Genomic DNA, 20,777 nt, shown 5'->3' on the forward strand with positions numbered 1-20,777 from the left:
CCGATTTCTCTCTCTCTCTCTCTCTCTCTGTCTCTCTCTCTCTCCCCCTTACATTAATTAAATATCTATAAATTAACATGCCTTCTTAATTAGATAAATAATTGTAGCAAAGACCGATAACTTATTATTTGTCCTTGTAAAAAAAGAAAAAAGAAATCTTTGCATACCTTAAATAAAATCGAAGTTTTCCTCTTTGTTTTCAGGAAGAATACGTTTCCGAGAATATTAAATGGACGCCGATAGAGTACTTCAATAACGCCGTCGTGGTAGAACTTCTCGAAGGTAAAAGGCCACCTGGTCTCTTTCTAGTACTAGATGACGTTTGCGCGACGTTACACGGCGGTAGCACAGGCGCCGACATCGACTTGAAGAAGGTACGAAATACTTATCTCGGAAATGCTTGGCGCATTTTTTTTTTTTCTTTATCGGACGACGATAGTTTTTATGCTCGATAATATTCTTCAAATTATATCGTTATGAATCTTGCAGAAACTGGCAGGAGCGGCCAAACAGCACGGCCACTTTCAAGACATCAGCGATGGTTTTGCAATCTTGCATTATGCTGGCGCGGTGTCCTACTCTGTCGACGGATTTTGCGATAAGAACCGAGACGTCCTCTTCTTGGATCTCATCGAATTGATGCAGACCAGCACCAAGTATAAGCGATTATATTAACTTCCAGACAGCACACAATGTTTATGATAAATATTTATAAATTTTTACTATTTATTTTTTGAAATTTATTCTCCTACTATTTATTTTTTATTATTAATTTTTTCGAAATTTATTTTCTATTTATTTTCCTACTATTTATTTTTCAAAATATTATATCAATATTTTTTATATTTTTTTATATTTTTATATTTATATTTTGTATGTATTAAAAGAAGAAACTATAAATCTTTGTTTGATATATTATTAAAATGTAAAGTAAATATATTTTTATAATATTTATACGGCAATTAGAAAATAAATATTTATAGTAAATATTTTCTAAATATTTCTCAATATTTTTATAAATAAGATATTTTTATGATATTTTTATGATAAATCTTTATGATCTGTTAAATTTAAGATCACAAAAATATTTAGATTTATAAAATCTTTTGACAAATATTAAAATATTCAAATATTTATATAAATATTTTCTACATATTTTATAGATATTGAGCGCTGTCTGAGTTGTCAATTATACAATATATGACAAATTACTTCAAAGACTAGACGAGCTGGCGTAACTTATCACTTGACGATTATTAATTAATCTGTACTATTTTTTCTTCTCCTTTCTTTGATTGAATATTTCATAACGAGAGCACATACGAGATTAATAAAAAAAAATATTATGCGTGACTACACGCGAGAGATTAATAAATATTATACAATAATATTAATAATAATAAAATGAAAGAAAATTGAAGTTTGCTTTTTGAACTTAATTCTGAAAGATACGAGATATCAATCGCGTTTTATTCCACATTTTTCGATAATACAGATAAATATGAAGTAAGAAATTAATTTAAAATCATCGGCTCCTACGCCGTTATATAAACGTCTCAATAATTAACGTAATCTTCTCTTAATTACTAATCACGCGCGTTTATTTATGCAAGGATTACGTGCGGAAAATGTCGCGAATAATCAGAAGTCACAGAGATTTTAATCAAATCCATGACACAATAAAAACTTGCCAATATTAATTTATTCTTTTTTTTTAATTTTTTTATTTACTTCGTTTTCTGCGAAACGTTTGAAACTATCGTTCGATGCGTTATATAATATTATGTAAAAGATAAATATATCTGAAAACATATGAAGAAAGATGATGTTTATATCTCGTAGTTCCTTGGTGCGTGAACTTTATCCACGGGACGCCGGTAAAACGAAAACTCTCAAGTCCAGACCAACCACCGCGGGCAGCAAAATCAGAAATCAAGCCAGTCGCTTGGTAGGTCAACTGATGAAATGCACGCCACATTATATTCGATGCATCAAGCCGAATGAAACGAAAAAGCCGCGCGATTGGGATCATCTGAGAATCAAGCATCAGGTATATAATAATTTACCTAGAGAGAGAGAGAGAGAGAGAGAGAGAGAGAGAGAGAGAGAATTCTACAAGATGTTCCAGGTCAATGAAACTTCGGGATCTTATAGGAAATTAAATTTGAAAGAAAAAGGTTTCTATAAACGTAGATACGGAAAAATGTTACAGCTATTAAACTCTCGATAAATAATTAGTTATGATGAAAATTTAATACGAACATTTTTATGTTTACATTTGCAATGTTTACATTACGAATGCAGTGTGTACACAAACGATCGAATGATTTTCTTATTATTTTCATTTGAACGTCTTATCAGAATAAAATAAAATTAATGTAATTTAATTTGTATTTAATTATCCATTAAATTTTTATTATGTAACTTTTTTCAAATAAAATTAAGGGTTTTGAAATTATTTTTAAAAATCATCAAAAAAAAAGTGATTTTTCAAAGTTTATTATCTATAACTTTTTAACGAAGCATTTCCGGACATGTGTTTATTTATCGGAACTTTTTTGCTCCAAATTCCAAATTTCCTAGATCCTGAAGTTTCATTAACCTGAACACCCTATATATTTTAAATATATAAATATTAATCACATGCGTGGACAACATCTATAAGATTGTAAATATTTATGAAAAATATGAAACAAAAATGATCAATAATTTGAGAAAAATGAGAAAGCAAGAACGAATGAATGAAACATCCTTAGTCGAGTCCACTCAATTAACTCGATGATACGATATTTTGATATGAACTACGACAGAGCGATTATACGTAAAGCTGACAACATTATTTTTCCCTCCACCTTCGGATAATAATGCTGAAATTTTGTTCGAGAAACTCAATACGGCATAGTTTTCACATTACAGCCTGCGCTAGAATGATAGTTACCTTATTAGAGTAAAATGCGCGCCCACGGAGAGATATTCTAACGGAAACGTATTACGCGAACGTTATATCTTGCGATCGATAATAATCAATTAAATAGATGGTCGGCTACGCGAGAGTTTCAATTTTAGCCGAGCAAATCCAACGAGAGTTGTGGCTTTTTAAAAAATTTCAAAGCCGTGGAATCTTCGATACGCTCGCGGCGATGAATTGACACAGAAATGCGAATAGTAATCGCGCAATTTTCCGCAAAACCAGGTGGAATATTTAGGTCTGAAGGAAAATATTCGAGTACGCAGGGCTGGCTTCGCCTATAGACGAACGTTCGCCAAGTTTCTACACAGATATGCGATTCTCACGAAAGAAACCTGGCCTCGTTGGCCCGGTGAAGAGAAACAGGGCGTAGAATGGATATTGGGGAGTGTTCATATCGACAGGTCGCAATATCAGCTCGGCAGATCGAAGCTTTTCATCAAGGCGCCCGAAACCGTAAGTGTCTTTTAGTCTACCAGACAGCGCACAATATTTATGAAATATGTACGAAATATTTATAATAATTATTTGAATATTTTATAAATATTTATCAAAAGATTTCATAAATATTTTTATGCTCTTAGATTTAATAAATCATAAAGATTTATCATAAATATTATAAAAATATATTATTTATAAAAATATTGAGAGATATTTATAGAAAATATTTACTATAAATATTTATTTTTTATTTATCATATAAATATTATAAAAATATATTTAGTTTATATTTTAATAATAGATTGAATAAAACTTTTATGATTTCTTCTCTTAATGTATTACAAAATATATAGAAAAAAATTTATATAATATTTCAAAAAATAAATAGAAAATTGAGGAGAAAATAAATTTCAAAAAATATATAGTCAAAAATAAATGGTGGAAAAATAAATAGAAAATAAATTTCAAAAAATAAATAGTCAAAAATGAATAGAAAATAAATTTCAAAAAATAAATAGTAAAAAAATATTTATGAATATTTATCATAAATATTTTGTGCTATCTAGATACCTTTAATATTTTTCGTACACTTAGTAAAGACACACTTCGTATTAAATTAAGCTCAGCGAATAAATAATGAGTGAATAATACTATCTACTTAGCTCTTCATGCTGGAGGAAGCTCGTGACCGGAAGTACAACATGTATGCGCGAGTCATACAGAAAGCCTTCAAAAAATACTTTGCCCGGAAGAGACAGCAACAACAGAAACAGGAAGCGGCCAATCTACTCTTCGGTCATAAGGAGCGGAGACGGGCGAGTCTGAATAGAAATTTCGTGGGTGATTACATAGGGCTGGAGGGCAAGTCGCAGACAATGAGTCTGCTCGGAAGACGGGAAAAAGTGATCTTTGCCGAGGTCGTGAAGAAATACGACAGAAGATTCAAGGTGAAAGTCCCGACAATTTCCTCGAACAACTCGAGCGTTCTTTAATTTACATTTAAAGATATCTTGTATTCTACAAAAATATTACCTTGAAGAGATCTACTTAATAATTAGTACACTGGAATTTGCATTAAGATTAACGCAAGCCAAATATTTTTTAATAAATAATTTATGCAACAGATGTGCAGACGAGATCTCATCCTCACCGGGAAGTATCTTTATTTAATCGGCCGAGAGCAGATAAAAAAAGGTCCCGAAAAGGGTAAATCTGTGCAAGTTATTAAAAGAAAGCTTGCATTTAATCAGATCAGTCACGTGTCACTAAGCACGCTGCAAGTAAATATCTCTTTACACTAATCTCTCATCTATAAGAATCTAATCTATAATAATCGCGCATGTATTTTGACAAAAATTTTCATTCCAGGACAATTTCATAATTATTCATACGAGGGAGGATTACGCCAGCTTATTAGAATCGGTATTTAAGACGGAATTCCTATCTGTCCTCAGCAAAAAATATCTCGAGGACATGGGTCATCCTTTGAATGTTAAATTTAGCAACGAGTACGGCTGTTTTTCAAATTTCGTACATTAATAAATTAGCACGCATGTACACAGGGCGTTTTATGCTGGAAATAAAATTCATAAATCTATTCCTTTTTCAGCTTGGAATTTAAAGTGAAGAAGGAAGGTTGGAGTGGCGGTGGAACGAGGCACGTAAAATTCACGCAAACCGATTACGGCGATAAGGAGATTTTAAAAGCGTCCGGCAAAATTCTCAACGTCAGTATCGGTCCTGGATTACCAAACACAACAAGTGAGTTTTTATGTTTCATGGAAATTATTAATATTTAATTGTTAATATTTAATTATTAATATTTAATTAATAATATTACTAATTATTAATATTTAATTATTAATATTATTAATTATTAATATTTAATTATTAATATTTAACTATATTTCTTATTTTTAGATACAAGTAATGATTTAGATATTCTATTTCAGAGCCTAATCCGGATCGATCGACGTTGTTTGCTCGTTCGCACAATGATAACATTTCGAGATCGATTCGTTCAGCACCGAAGCTGCGCGATTTAACTTCAATCGCAGTTGGAAATCATCAGGCGATCACGACAGATAGACCCCCTCTTTATCCGGTAGCAGCCGTGAGATCTACGACTTCTATACAAGCGACTTTAAACGGTAGACCAAACATTCCACCCAATCGTCCGAACATTCAACCTATACATCTTCAAAGGGATATGAGAAACTATCCCAACAAGCTACAGAACAAGCAGAGTGCTGTGATGGGCATGTTTATCAATCCCAATACTGGACCACGTGGTAAGTTTTGTCGAGCACGAGTCGAAGAAAATATCTTCAAATAAGATGCGCGAAAAGCTGCATGGATTGTGTAAGATCGCAAAAATTGTTTAAAAAAAAATCTTTACAAAATGAGTAAAAATTGCGCATTAAATTAAGAAAGTGTCAAGTGATTAGAAAAGAATTATTGATAAATTACTTATATATAGGATGTAATAGAATGCCCGTATCAGGCATTTTTTGGATAAAGATTGACTTGAAATTTTTAGATAAAAACCTCCATTTTTTATTACATATTCTTGTAGCTTATCTCGAGAGCTTTCCAAAACTGAAATATTTTTTCATTAAATATTTTTTGAGTTATTTTATATCCTGATATATTTTGATGTAAAATATCTCGTAAAATATTTAGTTTTCGATAATCTTACCGTAATATTTTTTTGCAGAGAATAATGAGATGAATAAATTGATTTAAAAAAAATTAATAATCATTAAAAAAAACATTGTAAATAATTATATACTTTTTCTTAAAAACTATTATTTTCTTTATATCAATTGATTTGTCTCATTATTCTGCACATAAAAGTATTATGGTAAGATTATCGAAAAGTAGTTTTACGAGATATTTTATATCAAAATATGTCAGAATAAAGTAACTAAAAAAATCATTATAGTATTTTGAAAAGCTCTTGAGATAAGCTACAAAAATAAAAAATGGGGGTTTCCATTTAAGAATTTCAAGCTAATCTGATCTTGAAAACACTATTCAAGGTCATACTAGAACTATTCTATAATACGTCACTTACGAAACCCTACAATTTTGGTATGGGACATTTTTCAAGAAAATCTGAAATTCTCTCCAAAAAACACTTAATACGATCGCTGTTACATTCTGTATATTGAGCTCACTTGCATAAATATATGAGTCTTCTTCGGGCAATTCGAAGGTTTGCTCAAATTTCCTCCACCACCCACGGAACCACCGCCACCGCACGAACCTACAAGATTCAAATTACCTCCCCTCAACGGTGAATATAACGCTTCCGGTCATCACAATAAAGGAATGCAAACATCCCAAGAATGGAACATCAAGCAAACTAACGACACGCTGGACCGCGTGAGAAGAAAGGAGGATAATATCGCGTACGCGGTAGCTAATAGAAAGATGCCTCCCCAGAAACCTGCACCACCGAGCTTGCCAAAAGTCAAAGCCTTATACGATTACGAGCCGCAAGATCTCGACGAGCTAGGCCTCAGGGAAGGCGACATCGTAGAAGTACTCAAAGAACGTGAGTTGATATGATTTCTATGTCACTGTTGTATAATAAACAATAAGTTGATCGATAATATATAAAAAAAGAGAAAGAGAGAAATATAAAGAGTATATAAACATATTGGTATAGTGCGTGATTTCTTACTAAACTAATCCTTCGTGTTATTTGTTTCTATTATTACAAAGTTTAAAAAATTCTGTATGATTAGATTATATAATATCTAACTATGTTAAAAAAAAGAGTGACGATTTTATAATCGATTAATTTTTTTTCAGATGAGGGCGGTTGGTGGCATGGAAGATTGAAAGGGAAGACCGGTCTCTTTCCTTCAAATTATGTTGAAAAAATATGAACTACGTAGCCAATTTTTTACATAGTTATCGAAAAATTATATTGAATTAAAATAAGGGAAAACAATAAGTATACCCTCTCCTCTGTTGTTTGCAATTTCCATGATATACTTATTGTGTGAAACTTTAGTTAAATATTAACGAGGAAGATCATCAATGCCAAAGTCGTCAAAGAATTTTTAATTGAAAGTGAGCGCAATAATTTTGCGAATATATTGTTTGTTATTTAATTAAGATTGTTACGCGATAAGTTTAATGATAGAGATTGCGGAGCGATAGTACAATATTATTGTTCTCGAACATAATTTTTTTTTAAGAAAACTCATTTCATTATATAATCCGATGAGTTTATAATCTTCAATAAATTTTATCTGCGGTAAAGCATCTCGTTATGAAATTTCAAAGAAACGTAATAAGTCGATAAGATATACATCGTTGTTATCATTATAGTTAGTGTAGTGTAGTAGATTTGTAACTTTTCGTGTACAGATCGCAATCGATATTTAAATAGTCAATCAAATACGTCACGATTATCAAATCCGGAAGTGACAAATAGTCATTCATATCGCATTAACAAGTAATGATGTGTGTACATAACGTCACTGCCATCGCAAAATATCCGTTAATAAAATTGCATCTTAATTATTTATTTCGTCTTTTTCTTTTAATTTTTAAGACTAGATCTATTTTCATCGTCTCACAAGTGTGCCGTCTTATTTAAAGTATTTTTCATTTTATATTTTGACGTAATTTCTTATTGTAAAAAACATCAAATGACAGAAGATCTTATCATTTGACATTCCTTACATTAAAAAATTACGTCATAATATAAAAGCCTTAGGATTATTCCAGATATATAAACTTTATTGTTATAATAAAAATAAAACGGCAGTATCACATCGATCGTGGTATCATCAACATCATATTTATTATTTTTTTTTTCTGCGGTACCTTATATAAGTCTTTCCTTATTAATGGCGAATGTTGCGCGATACGTTTTTTTTTCTCGCTCGCTCGCACTCTCACATACAGTATTATAATTAACATCGGCGAAGTAAAATAAAAAACAGCGCATCTCTCCACAAGACTATAGCATTGGCAAGAACGATTATTTTTACAATTATAGTATTACCTCGTAGTAATACAGGGTGAAATAAATTATAATCGACCCAGTGTACTATGGTTTTATAAACATACGAGTATCCATAGGCACTAGAATAATAAATTATTGCTAAATCGTTTATTCGGAAACGACGATGTAATCCCTTGATTGCGTTTACACGACCGTGAAAAATTATAATTCAACGGCGGATAAATCAATTGGGATCAGTATATATGAGTTTGGCTTACATCAACCTTATTCAAGACTTTAGGATACGACTTTAGCGAGATCGCATGATAATCGACTCATAACAAGAGCAAAGATCACATTGCTTCGCAATGTGATATATTTCTTGTTTCTTAATATTTTTGCTGTGCAAAAACTCTCTTTCTTTCGTTAAAGACTTTCTTATCGATATTACATGACTTTAGCTTAACGGAGATTCGTCTCTTGCGAGAATTAAAAAAATTACAAGAATTAAAGATGAAGGTACAAAATCGTTTAAGATATTATGATGTGATAGTTTAGTTGTATACATATATAACTGAACTATTATATATAAATATAGTCAATAGGGAAAACATTTTTCTCAAAGCTTTAATTGCATATACTCTAAATATGTTTCGATAATTGTACACGCTTTCAGGAGGATGATTTTACATAATCTGCTTAAAACATATGCATGTACATTTGCATGTAATTGAATCGATCGTTATCGCTATCCCGATTGTATCATTCTGGTATCTCGAGCATTCACGCTATGTCCTTGACATATGTATTATCATATGCTTTTAGAAATAATTATATAAATTGATTGCTTATATATGTGTTAGTACATTTGAATAGAGAGTATTTAACAGAAAGACGACGTTTTCTCAACTTTCAAAAGTTGTGCTAAATCGTCTACAGATAAAATGACACAATGTGACAAACACATTCGCAATGTTGCTCAAATCTTTGTTTGGCGAAAAATTTCGACAATACCCATTGTGATTGTCTAGCATAACTACATAAAACATTTAATCTCCACATACGCTCATACTTGGAATTTTTGCCCCTTTTCATTAAATTTATTTAATGAAACATGTAAATTTTAAATTTTTACTAAATGCGAAATATCGCGATTTTTGAAAATTAATACTTTTTTGACACTTGAATATCGGGATTTGTTATTTTATTATAAAACTATCATAAAATAATTTTATTTATTTTCGATGTTTTATGTATTGCTTTTTATAGGTGAATCTTGCATTCAATTTTCCGTGTTTTCCGGAACAATCACATTGTCGAGAAACATATTTTTTCATGCAACATCAAAACTAGATAAATTAGAGACATAATAAACATTTATCATAATTTTTTGTTAGCCAATTGTTGAGCCAATATATTATTTAGCCAATATATTAATTACTTTTTTTACACATTATGTTATAGTTCACAAACCAAAATGCTTAAAAATAACGTATCATTTCATTCTAAATACTTACAGTCAATGTATCTTACATGCAAATACCACATAAAGAGAATTAGTCCTAATGAAAATAGTCTTATTAAGTCTCCTTAAAAAAGTATGTTACACAACCAGTAAAATTATTTATCTTCAATGTATTCCTCTGCACTATAAATCTCTCACACAAATAGCATGTAAAATGAATGTCAGTGTTATATATATGGCACAAATAGAGTATATGCAAATGAAAAAGAACGACGAATCCGAAAACTAGAAATAGTTCCAACGCGCGTTTGTAATAACTCTATTCTCCGTGAATCGATTTAGATCGATTATGGAACTTGTTAATCGCTTTTTACGTATGCGAATGTTTATGACTAATCTGTTTAACCAGAGCGATAGTAGCTATCAAAAATATTCACAGAGAGACACGATATGATCGATCAAATGTATTATTAATGTTTCTTTCGCGCGAACAATGATTCAAAATAATTGTCACAATTCTTTGGTTTCTCAATATTAAATATCTTGGCGCCACAAGTAAATCTCTACATAAATCAGATGTTTCAAGTTCATTCGCTATTAATTGAAAGTTGCATTATGTTTATATTTCTGAATTAGTTATTAATTATGAATATATGGAATTGTATGAACAAAATAATAATGTAATGTATAATATTTGATAACTTTGTAATGAATTATTTCTTGAATCTCCTGAAGGTATATGCTTATTATTAACTTCCATTCTTTCCATTTATTCCTTGCATTTGCGTTCGCTCTACTTTTACTAAATATAAACGTGTCTTATCTCTTAGCTAAAAAAAGAAAAATCATATTATTATATCTATTAACAATTGTGAAAGTGTTTTGCATGATTTTTTACTCGATAACACATATTGTTTCATCTATTTGCACACAATTCTATCCATTTAAAACACACTGTAAAATGCTTACTCTATGAAATAATCGACATTCTGTATTACCTTGATAGCATATAAGAAATTAAGTGCTTTTATGCATCTCATTAATATTTATCTAATGTTGGTTGATATTTTAATTCCCTTTTTCTTTATTTTTCTTTGAACTTTTTTACGAATTTAGTATATTTATAGTAAAAGCAAAAAATAAAGTATATGAATCTATTTCGAATGGATTCATTTATAATGCACGATAAAAAAAATATGAGTTTCTAAAAATAATCTGTTTGTAGATCATGAAACACCATACTTAACTCTCCAATCTTTAATTTCGTCGGCTCTTTGGCAACTTTGCAGCAAAATGGGTCATGCCTGTAAAATGAAATTTGTGCTTTTTTGCACGTTATATTAAAAAAAAAGACCATTTTGGGAAAAATTTCAATAAATCAAAAAAATTCAATACAAATTGTGTATCTTAAAATATTAATGCTTTGCTTAAAAAACCAAAATTAAATTTAAAATTTAATTTTGTTTTACTGAGAGATCTAATATAATTTAAACATTTTAATTCGATATGAATTTAATTTAAAAGATTTGATTATCAGATTTAAAAACAATAACAAAAACCAAAGAACGGATGAATAAAATTTTATACACAGAAGTAATAAATTATATTCTAATTTTACTCTTGATTTTTCTTCATTTTCTGAAATACTTTTATAATATATAATGTAAAATAATTTACCTTCAAAATAGTGTCGAACACGATAAATAATAAACTTCTCATTGCACAACACAATTTTTGTTTCGTTGAGCTAATCCAGCACGAGACAAATCGCGCTCTATTTCATCATCATCCTCAATGCTGAAAATTGTATGAGAAAGCAAAAGATAAAACCTAAGTAATCCTACAAAAATACAATACATTAATATGTATCCATCATACTTACGCTCTCTCTTGTGTATCGAGATGATGAACCAATTCATCTCTTTTATTCACAATGGACACCAACTCCTCCAATAATAAATTTTCACGCATTTTTTGCTCAGATGTTTTTCGCCAATCCTCCACCGCAAGAATGCTTCTTAATTCACGATTCAAAAGTTCGAATCGTCGTTCCAAGTCGTCTTCTTTCTCCCTAAAATTCATTTATCGAAATGAGAGATTATAGTGATAATATTTCCTATACAATCAATCTATTTCAATCAAAAAATGAAAAACACTTATAGTGAATTCGTTTGAATACACTAGTGCGCATTGATATACATCAAGATTATTATACACAAATTTATACTGGCATGAGTAATTAAAAAAGTGTAAGTGTAAGTAAAATTAATTGTTTTAATAAATGTAAGTGTAAGTAAAATTAATTGTTTTAATTATGCTTATATTATAATGTTTTAAGTATGCTTATATTTATGAATGATACTCTTTAAAAATGTGTAGCACTAGTGCATCCAACCAAATTTGCTATTAAAAAATAATATGCTTAAATAAATGAATTATTTACAATATGTTTAACTGCATTTGTCTTCTTAAAAGTGCGTTCTTCTTGTTAACAAGTGTGAACCATAAAGACATCAGTCTTTCCGTTTCGTCTTCGTTATCACTCTCCATGGCCGCTCTCAATTGCTTTTCAAGCTTACCAGCCTGTATATCGATCTGATTCTGTTCCCTTTCAAGCGCTTCCAGTTCATTTTGAATATATGATGTCATGTCTTTACCCAACTAAAATGTTGAAATGATAAATTATTGAAAGGATAAATAAATCGTTATTAAAACACAATAAAACTTAGCAATTTAAAATATCCACATTGCTTCAAGTATATTATAAATTACAATTTCTTCACTTTATTATTTGAGAGAGATAAATTAATCAAATTAAGTTAACGTACCCCGCGAAGTGTATACGGAGTTCTGTCGGGACTTCCTTTATCGGGTGAAATTCGTTCTATGATTTTGGAGAAGGAATACAAAGGCGAACCAGTTTTCTTTTCACCATCTATTACGCTCGTATTCCCCAAGATGTTTCCATTATACTCAGACTAAGGAGTTAATTTAGTTATAATTTATTATTTTCTTATATATAATCTTAGTAATGCGTATCATTTTGAATACCTTTATGCTGAGTCTATCACCAGGAGTCGATGGCGTGATGCTACGTCTAGGACTATTGTTCTGATCATCTATCGATCGCCTATCACTGTTGTTATCCTCGTTTAGTTGACTCGGAGTCACAGCGACACCCATTTTCACTTCCGCTATCAAGCGTCTTGCCCTTTCCCGCAATTGTTGTTGTCTTTCATCTTCATTTTGCGTCTATAAAATATATTACATGCACATAGATATGTCTACAGTCGTATGCCTCGAGAAATACTTGATATATTAACCGGATATTCTTTAATACTATATAAATACAGAACCTCGACAGGACTAATCGCGGCGGAAACAAATCCGGATGGCTTCGTCTGATTTCTAGCTTGCTCTAAGAGTTGTCTCGCACGCTCTCGCAATTCTTCGTGCCGGCTAACTAATGACTAATATAAAAAAAAAATACAAATATAAATTGATTGAAACATTATGAATTAAAAACGACACTAAAATCGAGCATTGTTAATTACGTGTTGCGAACGTTGTTCTCCATACGGCGGTGATGCACCTTGACATTCTGTACTACCTCGACTTCCTCTGCCATCAGAGTTTACCAAATCCTACAAAAGATTATTCTTAATACGCTTATACTGATAAAACTTGGTTGCATCAAGGTATTGTTGTAAAGCTTCTTCATGGATACATGTGACTTAAATTAATATTTTTGTACAAAGAAAAGAATGCAAAATTGAAACAACACATAAAATATCCTAATTATGATATTGATATAAAATTCTTGTATAATTTCTAAATTATGTATAACATTATATATAAAAAATATAAGTTTAAATCTCAAAGAAAAAAGAATCTTACATAAATCTTGCATAAATTATATTTATAACCGTCTTATTACTTATTATTTCAATTTCATTATAGGAGGTTTCAAGGTAAAATTCGTATTTTTCAGAGATACTTTGCAATGTTAAAATTTTTAACATTAAGTATTCTTAATAACTAAGAAAGATCAAAGTCTTAAAATTAAATGTTAAACTTAACTGAAGATTAAAACTATATTTTTCAAAAAAAAATTTAATGCAAAGCTTATGAAACAGCCTGTACAAATCTACATTTCGTACATCACGGAGTATTCATTATGCGCACTTTCTTCATGCACATTTACATGCAATTTTACACAACGCGTGTGTTACATAGACATAATACTTATTGGCAAAAAAGCGCAGTTACAAATTTGCACGCCAATAATGAATAAAAAATAAAAGTAAAACAAAAAAACGCATTTTATCGATAAAAAAAAAATAGAGAGAGAGATACAACAGTGCGCGCTTATTATGGGTTTATTGTTAATGCAGCAAGGTATAATAAGAGGACTGCGTAAAAAGCGAAAATCTGCGCAATCTCGTGTATACTGACATCACGGATCGGGCTTTGCGATTTGGTAATCGAGATCGATTGCGACCATTTGTCGTCGATTATCTGTATGTTTTCCTCTTCATCGTCGGAGCCGAACGGATCGGTTAATTGCCGGCGTGTCATAAGTATCGGACGTTGCTGCGCTTGTTGTACCCTCGGTGGGGATTTACTCTGCGATAAATTTGTACTCATTTCCTCACAATGAAAAAAAAGCTGCGCACCACTTACGAATCGAAATATATATACAACTGGTCTGACTGAAGAACTGGGAGCAATGTCGAAATGTTTGTTTGAATTTTGTTCTACATACCTTTTCTCTCGATGAATACTTTTCTTTAGTCGGTGATAACACCTTGCCCAGAATGCTTTTCGAACTGGCCAATATGATGTCCTTGACTTCTTTCACGCTAGACGGCGATTTATCTTTGTTACATTGATCGTGATCTTGATTGTCCGGACTGTTCAGGCTCAAATGCAGCTTATTTTTCAGCGAGTCAAGCGAGCTAATGTCGTCCCTTTTATTGTCGAACGGATTCGATCTACAAAAGGTTCGCGACTTTCTAATCTTAATCTTTTGACTAAGTGTTTCTAATTTGTACCAGCAGCAATGTCATAAAGAATATATTTACCGTCGATTATTGTCCGTTTTATTATTTTTCTGATCAATCTGTTCCTTCTTTCGTAAATTAATAATTTCTTGACCAAATAACTGGACACTCACATCTGTGTTGTTGTCTGTGTTAAATCTGCCAATCATGTAAGAAGATTCGTCTGTTGTTTTACCTATTTGATGTACCTAAAATAATTCATTTAAAACAATAACACAGGATTAGTAGTGTCACACCATGCTGTCAGTTATGCTGGGTATAGCATTACGCAAAGAAAGAAAAGAAACAGAATCATTGGATAAAGACATTAATATAAGAGAATTCGATTAAAATACCTCCAGTTCATGGCCTGTAAAATGCGCTCTCAATTGATACAAATATGTCATCACAGCCAATTTATCAGGTACGGTTAATATGTCCATGTCTGCTGGTTCTATAACTCTCGGTATACCTAGAGCTTCGCCCGCGTCAAATGCTTTCTTGCAATTGCCTTTTACATCGTGAGGCAACAGCGAATCGATGTCTCTATAAATTTTTATTTCAAATATTATCCAATTTGATTTAAAAAATCAAATTTTATCATATTTATATAGAAATAGTAGATTATTTAATTTAGATTAGTTTTTAATATATTAGTAGGAAACATTTAAAACTATATAGATCAAAGTGACATAAATGATATAATTTTGTGCCTTTTTAATAGAATGCTTCTACGTTTTGTCCTTTTATTTTATTTTATTTTATTTTTAGCACAATTGTTTTAGGCAACATTATTTATTCAAATGTAATTTCTCTCATTATAAAACAAGATAAATTTATGTACATTGTAAAAAGTCTACTCTTTCTTCGTTATATATTCATTATTATTTGCAATAACTGTTATACATACATATATATATATATATATATATATATATATATATATATATATATATATATATAATGTTGTTATACATATATAAATACGTCGACCTTTCTGGCGTTAAAAATAATCTTTAAAATGTTGGCACAAGCCAATCGACACAAAACAATGACGATCTCAAAATGTTTATTAATGGAACGCGCGAGTAAAATAACTGGCATATTGCCAAGGTCATTGATTGACATTTTCTTCCTAGGAAAAGATAGCGCAAAGATTGGGACGATTTACGAGAATATCTGATTAAGACAATCTCTATGGTAGAAATATTTACATTAGATCTGGTCTGAAACGATGAATAATTGCGCAGAATGCCATTCCATTTCGCCAAGATGTCGTCAGATTAGTAACTTTAACACCGGGATAGTCCTTAGTGACTTCTTTACACCATTCCAATAAATCTTGGCCCGGAGTAATCTCTTTCAGTCTTGGAATATTTGCCTCATTCTTTTTAAAATCCAATGGCTGCAGCGGCAACCTTAACGCGCTATGTTCGATGTTTTTACTACAAAAATATTAAATTCAATTATTAGATTATATATAGTAATTGTTAGATTATATATTAAATAATAAAAAAATTTAAAAAAAAAAAAAACAAGAAATTATAATCTTTGTAAAAGTAATATTTAACATTATTGCAATGTTATATTAAGACATAGTACTGTACATACTCATTTTCAGCAGCAACATGATCTTTTATAGGTGATTTGTCTTTCAAAGAATCTCCAATCCCTATTAGACTAATGTCGCGTATAAAATGCTCCCCATCATTTACAGGAGTTGTATCATCCTTTGATAAACTTGCCACTATTGCAAGCATAGTTTTAAGTATAAGTAATTTCATATATTATAAATAAAATTATATTAAAATCTTGTTAAAACATATCTTGTAGAATCTTTAAGTTGATTTGTATTCTCAAATTAATGATTCATATTGCAGCAAAAATGTTTGATTCTCACAGAAAAAAATGAAAAATATTTCTATTATCATAAATAAAATTTTTGATTAAAAGTATTGAGATTGAAAAATGATTGTGACAAAATTAATATCATGGCAATAATAATTATGTCATTAAAAATAATATATAAAATTAATTGTATATGTTGAGCAATTTTTGAACAAATATTTATATTAATAAGATAGAAGAAACAATGCTCACCACTTATAGGAGTGCTAGGTAATTCACTTTCAGTGAGGCTGCTTGTCATTAAATCGAGCTGAGCCGAGATATCTAATATCTCGTCCAAATTTTTTACTGATACCTCTTCAACATCTTCAGGTATATCTTCATTATCAAAATCGTCCAATGGCGCAATGTCGCTATTATTATTAACCGACATTAAACTAGCCATACTTTGCATATCCTCGTCCCTGGCAGAGTAGAAATATTTAAGTTTTTATCAATGAATCCAAGTAAAATGTGTTTTAAATATTTAACAAATATAAATGGAATAATAAATATTCAAATCAAAGAGACTGAAAAATTTAGCACACAAACTTTAATACGATGATTTGATTATCCTGTTTGAAAAACATTTAATGAGGAATAATAGGTTTCTAACTGTTCAAAAATTGACTATCGATGTATTAAGAAACTTGAACTTGTACGCTTACGTCGCTTTGCCCTCTCGCAGGAATACACATGACAAAGTACATTCGAGCGTAGCGCTAACAATCTTCTTAGAAGTTGGTTTTAGGTCTAGTTTGAGTTGTTGCTGGCTAGATTCAAGGGTCGCATATTTTTTCATATTTATATTGGTAGCAGCGACATGACGTCTTTTTCCCGTCGATGATACCTGCTCGAGAACGGGACAATGTACATATATCACAGTGCTGCATTCTTTCGCAGATGTATCAGTATACTATACTGCTTACATCTTCGATGACAAACGTCCAATCTTTATCTTCTAGTTCGTGTGTACGTGGATCTTTGAAAAGCGTCACGGAAACTGTGTGATTGTCAGGTACTGCCCAGCTAATAGCACCCTTTAGTGGATCGCTCAAACTTGGCTCCCAGTCTAAAGGTTCCGAACTAACTCTTCTGCTACGTCTTGTCCAAACAATGCTCAGTTTGTTTGGTTTCCTATCAGAATGTTATATGTTGCTATATTTTCTCAAGAGTATGTTAATGTAATATTCACCTTTAGCTGGTTTATAATGTAACGTTTTCTTTTGTATAGTTTTATAAAATAGATTGCAAATATTTTTCAAATTATTTCACATATCATCTTTCCAGAATGCGCATAGTCTTATAAATTAATTTAATAATGTTGTCCAAATTAAATTATTCTAAGCACAAACACAGCTTGTAAAACTCGATATAATTTATTTTAAAAAATATGATAATTTATATTTTACATAAATATCACCTGTTCTTACTTTAAAAACACTTGTATTGTTCGAACAGAATCATTAATATGCAATAAACAAGTACATCCTATCGAGAAACATTAAAAGACTAGAATTCTCAGTATTTTCTTTTTATACAGATATAATTGAAAATAGTTGTGAAAAGAAGCCAAAGTATCATCGCGGATAAAAATAGAACAGAAGAATTTTTCTCAAGCGCTTGTATAAACAAAAAAGCTATTAGCATAGCTTATTTGTACAGTGAAGATGAGCGAAACCAAGTTTTCGCTTAAGAATAAATAATTATATATAATCACTCACCATTTCGTTGTCGTCTCCAACGTGACTTCATGATAAGAGACGGTGAACTGAAACTTGGCGGCTCTCTTATTTACTCGTTGCAAACGTTTCCAGACGGAACTCATGGTTGTCCCGTTTCGTTCCTCGTCGTGGGATGTCACTCGTCGATCGACTCGTCGAAAGTTTCACTGCTGCCTACACGAGACACGACGCTTAGTCATTTCTGCGAATCAATTTACGGTTACATTTGAGCGATAACGAGAGACGTCAATCACTGGTATCACTATTCTCTTCCGAGTGAATTGATCTCTTTGTGAGTTTACCTCGGCAACGATCATATGTTCGATCCTTCGCTGCTCCACACGCTCACGCGCGTTCTCGAACGAGCAAATGGACTGTCATTCTCACGCGTACGTGCAATGCTCCGAGCTCCGAGCGAAACATGCGTATACGCATGTACGCACACACGCAACGAGGCGTTGAAATGTGTGTGTGCGTGTATGTGTGTGTGATGGGATAAGCTTCAACTGGACTCTCCTATAGAAAATGCCAAATGTCATCCCCTACCGTTTCCTGTCGCGAGTCAGACGAAACTCGCCAAACTTCACTTTACTCTTGAAAAGACGACTGTCGTTTTCAGCGCCATCTACTGTTACAGGAGCAAATTAAAATTAGTCACGTGATTGTACGTGACGACAGAGCAACGAGTCGCGCTAAATTCATATATATTTATAGTATAATGTAATAAATATAATTCTTTGAACTTGTTGAAAATGTTTAATACATTGCAAATATCTTAAATCTTTGCTGTATGTATTGTGTGTATGTGATCAACTTTATATTAATAGAGCATTTAATTATAATTGATATAAAATAAAAATACATATAAAGTATTGGGTAATCATGATATAATGCATACAATTTAAATAGCAAAATGTAAAATATTTATATATTTCATGCACCGAATTGTTTACAAAACAAAAACCATTTAATTGGTTGATGTAACTTAATATCTTTGAGAATTTCTACATATTTTCTTAATTCACTTACACATATAAATAATATTTCCACACTTGCTTGAAATTGTTCTAAATGCATTTATAATTCATCTCTGTCCTCATCATAATCAATATCAGTAGTATCGTGATTAGAAACATTCTCATCATAATCATTATTATCATTATAATCATTATTATCATCGTCATCATCATCAATATAATTTTCATTACAGATATCTGAAATCTGTGTACAAAGCTTCTCTTTCTTATTGTGTATATCATGAATATATAATGATAATATATCTTCTTCAAATTCCTCAACTATAAATCTGCACTAAGAACATTAATATAAATTAATGGATAAGAACATATTTTGAATTAATGTTTAAATATAATAATTAGCACTCACGTAATGCTCTAGACTCTTATTTAAATCACCATCTTGAATTATGTCAACTTCTCCCATCCGAGGATTCATCATACCCGGTGAAGACATGAGATTTAATATTGTCAATTGATTATTAGATTTCTTTCTTGCTCTCACGTAATCTGTCATTTTCTCACAGATATCATCCAACAAATCCAAGATGTATACTTCTGATCGGCTTAATGGAACCTAGAAATAATAAATTTTATGTTAAAAGAATGAAAAAAAATTAATATATAAAATAACTTACAAAATGTTATGATATATATACAAATGATTAAAATATTTATCATCTTACCATTTTGCGTTTAGTATTTCCCTCAGCATCCATCCTATAACTACCTACTTCAACTAATTTGTTTGGATTGGCTTTGGATACTTGAGCCTGTAATTCTTTCATAATTGCCCTGCAAACTGAGAGAGACATAACTTTTATTTTTATTTAATTATTTTTTCACTAATAATTTTGTAAATTTTAAAATTATTAATGAAAAAGTAGAACTATCATAAATCACAATTTATTTTTACCTAAACATTTCAAATGCTTTAGATCAATTTCATCAGGCTCTGCAAATACGCTTATTAAAAATAGACTTACGAATAAAAAGCCTCTCATCTGCAAGAGATAAAAAAATTCTGGGTTTTGTATAATATTTCTCACAGAAAGATAAATTTACTCATTATGCCATTTTCACAAATAACTCAAAGAAAAATTATTTACCTTATACGTAGATTATTATGTAAATTATAGGTTATTATGTAAAGTATGATACACTTTTAAATGTATATTTTTTTTACAATAATATATATCTAAGCTTTGTATCAACTACAGCATGCGACACGTGTACCATACATTTTTCAATATATAAATTTTATCAAA

General features: G+C 30.7%; 3 protein-coding genes across 7 annotated transcripts in view; 1 reads left to right on the forward strand and 2 right to left on the reverse strand.

Annotated features, from left to right (window-relative positions):
- LOC126855107 (unconventional myosin-If-like) overlaps nucleotides 1-7,952 on the forward strand; it is a 40,520-nt gene extending 32,568 nt beyond the window's left edge. The window contains exons 11-21 of the mRNA XM_050602485.1: nucleotides 204-374; nucleotides 490-656; nucleotides 1,843-2,050; nucleotides 3,194-3,424; nucleotides 4,072-4,356; nucleotides 4,534-4,689; nucleotides 4,778-4,917; nucleotides 5,019-5,170; nucleotides 5,362-5,700; nucleotides 6,627-6,968; nucleotides 7,229-7,952. Coding sequence (XP_050458442.1) covers nucleotides 204-374; nucleotides 490-656; nucleotides 1,843-2,050; nucleotides 3,194-3,424; nucleotides 4,072-4,356; nucleotides 4,534-4,689; nucleotides 4,778-4,917; nucleotides 5,019-5,170; nucleotides 5,362-5,700; nucleotides 6,627-6,968; nucleotides 7,229-7,305 — 2,268 coding nt within the window. The 3' untranslated portion in view covers nucleotides 7,306-7,952. The remainder of the gene's footprint in view (nucleotides 1-203; nucleotides 375-489; nucleotides 657-1,842; nucleotides 2,051-3,193; nucleotides 3,425-4,071; nucleotides 4,357-4,533; nucleotides 4,690-4,777; nucleotides 4,918-5,018; nucleotides 5,171-5,361; nucleotides 5,701-6,626; nucleotides 6,969-7,228) is intronic.
- A 245-nt stretch (nucleotides 7,953-8,197) lies between these two features.
- On the reverse strand, nucleotides 8,198-19,089 carry LOC126855109 (EH domain-binding protein 1). Of its 4 annotated transcripts, none has more exons than XM_050602488.1 (19): nucleotides 18,796-19,089; nucleotides 18,494-18,667; nucleotides 17,699-17,906; nucleotides 17,438-17,619; nucleotides 16,983-17,194; nucleotides 16,494-16,629; nucleotides 16,097-16,327; nucleotides 15,239-15,428; nucleotides 14,925-15,091; nucleotides 14,606-14,834; nucleotides 14,296-14,466; nucleotides 13,395-13,484; nucleotides 13,197-13,310; nucleotides 12,892-13,092; nucleotides 12,669-12,818; nucleotides 12,284-12,501; nucleotides 11,723-11,911; nucleotides 11,518-11,637; nucleotides 8,198-11,144 (listed from the first exon to the last, which is right to left on the reverse strand). In XM_050602488.1, exons 2-18 carry the CDS (start codon nucleotides 18,595-18,597, stop codon nucleotides 11,556-11,558), a joined length of 2,874 nt encoding a protein of 957 aa, XP_050458445.1. In that variant the 5' UTR covers nucleotides 18,598-18,667; nucleotides 18,796-19,089; the 3' UTR covers nucleotides 8,198-11,144; nucleotides 11,518-11,555. The 4 variants fall into 4 exon arrangements, with proteins under 4 accessions (XP_050458445.1, XP_050458444.1, XP_050458446.1 ...); XM_050602487.1 differs by having other exon boundaries at nucleotides 18,494-18,695; nucleotides 18,796-19,088; XM_050602489.1 differs by lacking the exon at nucleotides 14,296-14,466 and having other exon boundaries at nucleotides 18,494-18,695; nucleotides 18,796-19,088.
- A 304-nt stretch (nucleotides 19,090-19,393) lies between these two features.
- On the reverse strand, nucleotides 19,394-20,767 carry LOC126855152 (protein seele). 2 transcript variants are annotated; one of them, XM_050602567.1, is made up of 5 exons: nucleotides 20,619-20,767; nucleotides 20,426-20,513; nucleotides 20,196-20,311; nucleotides 19,880-20,086; nucleotides 19,394-19,804 (listed from the first exon to the last, which is right to left on the reverse strand). In XM_050602567.1, exons 2-5 carry the CDS (start codon nucleotides 20,511-20,513, stop codon nucleotides 19,571-19,573), a joined length of 645 nt encoding a protein of 214 aa, XP_050458524.1. In that variant the 5' UTR covers nucleotides 20,619-20,767; the 3' UTR covers nucleotides 19,394-19,570. The 2 variants fall into 2 exon arrangements, with proteins under 2 accessions (XP_050458524.1, XP_050458523.1); XM_050602566.1 differs by having other exon boundaries at nucleotides 20,713-20,765.
- Between the last annotated feature and the right edge of the window lie 10 nt (nucleotides 20,768-20,777).

Source organism: Cataglyphis hispanica, chromosome 15 (assembly GCF_021464435.1).
Source record: "Cataglyphis hispanica isolate Lineage 1 chromosome 15, ULB_Chis1_1.0, whole genome shotgun sequence".
Taxonomy (NCBI): Eukaryota; Metazoa; Arthropoda; class Insecta; order Hymenoptera; family Formicidae; genus Cataglyphis; species Cataglyphis hispanica.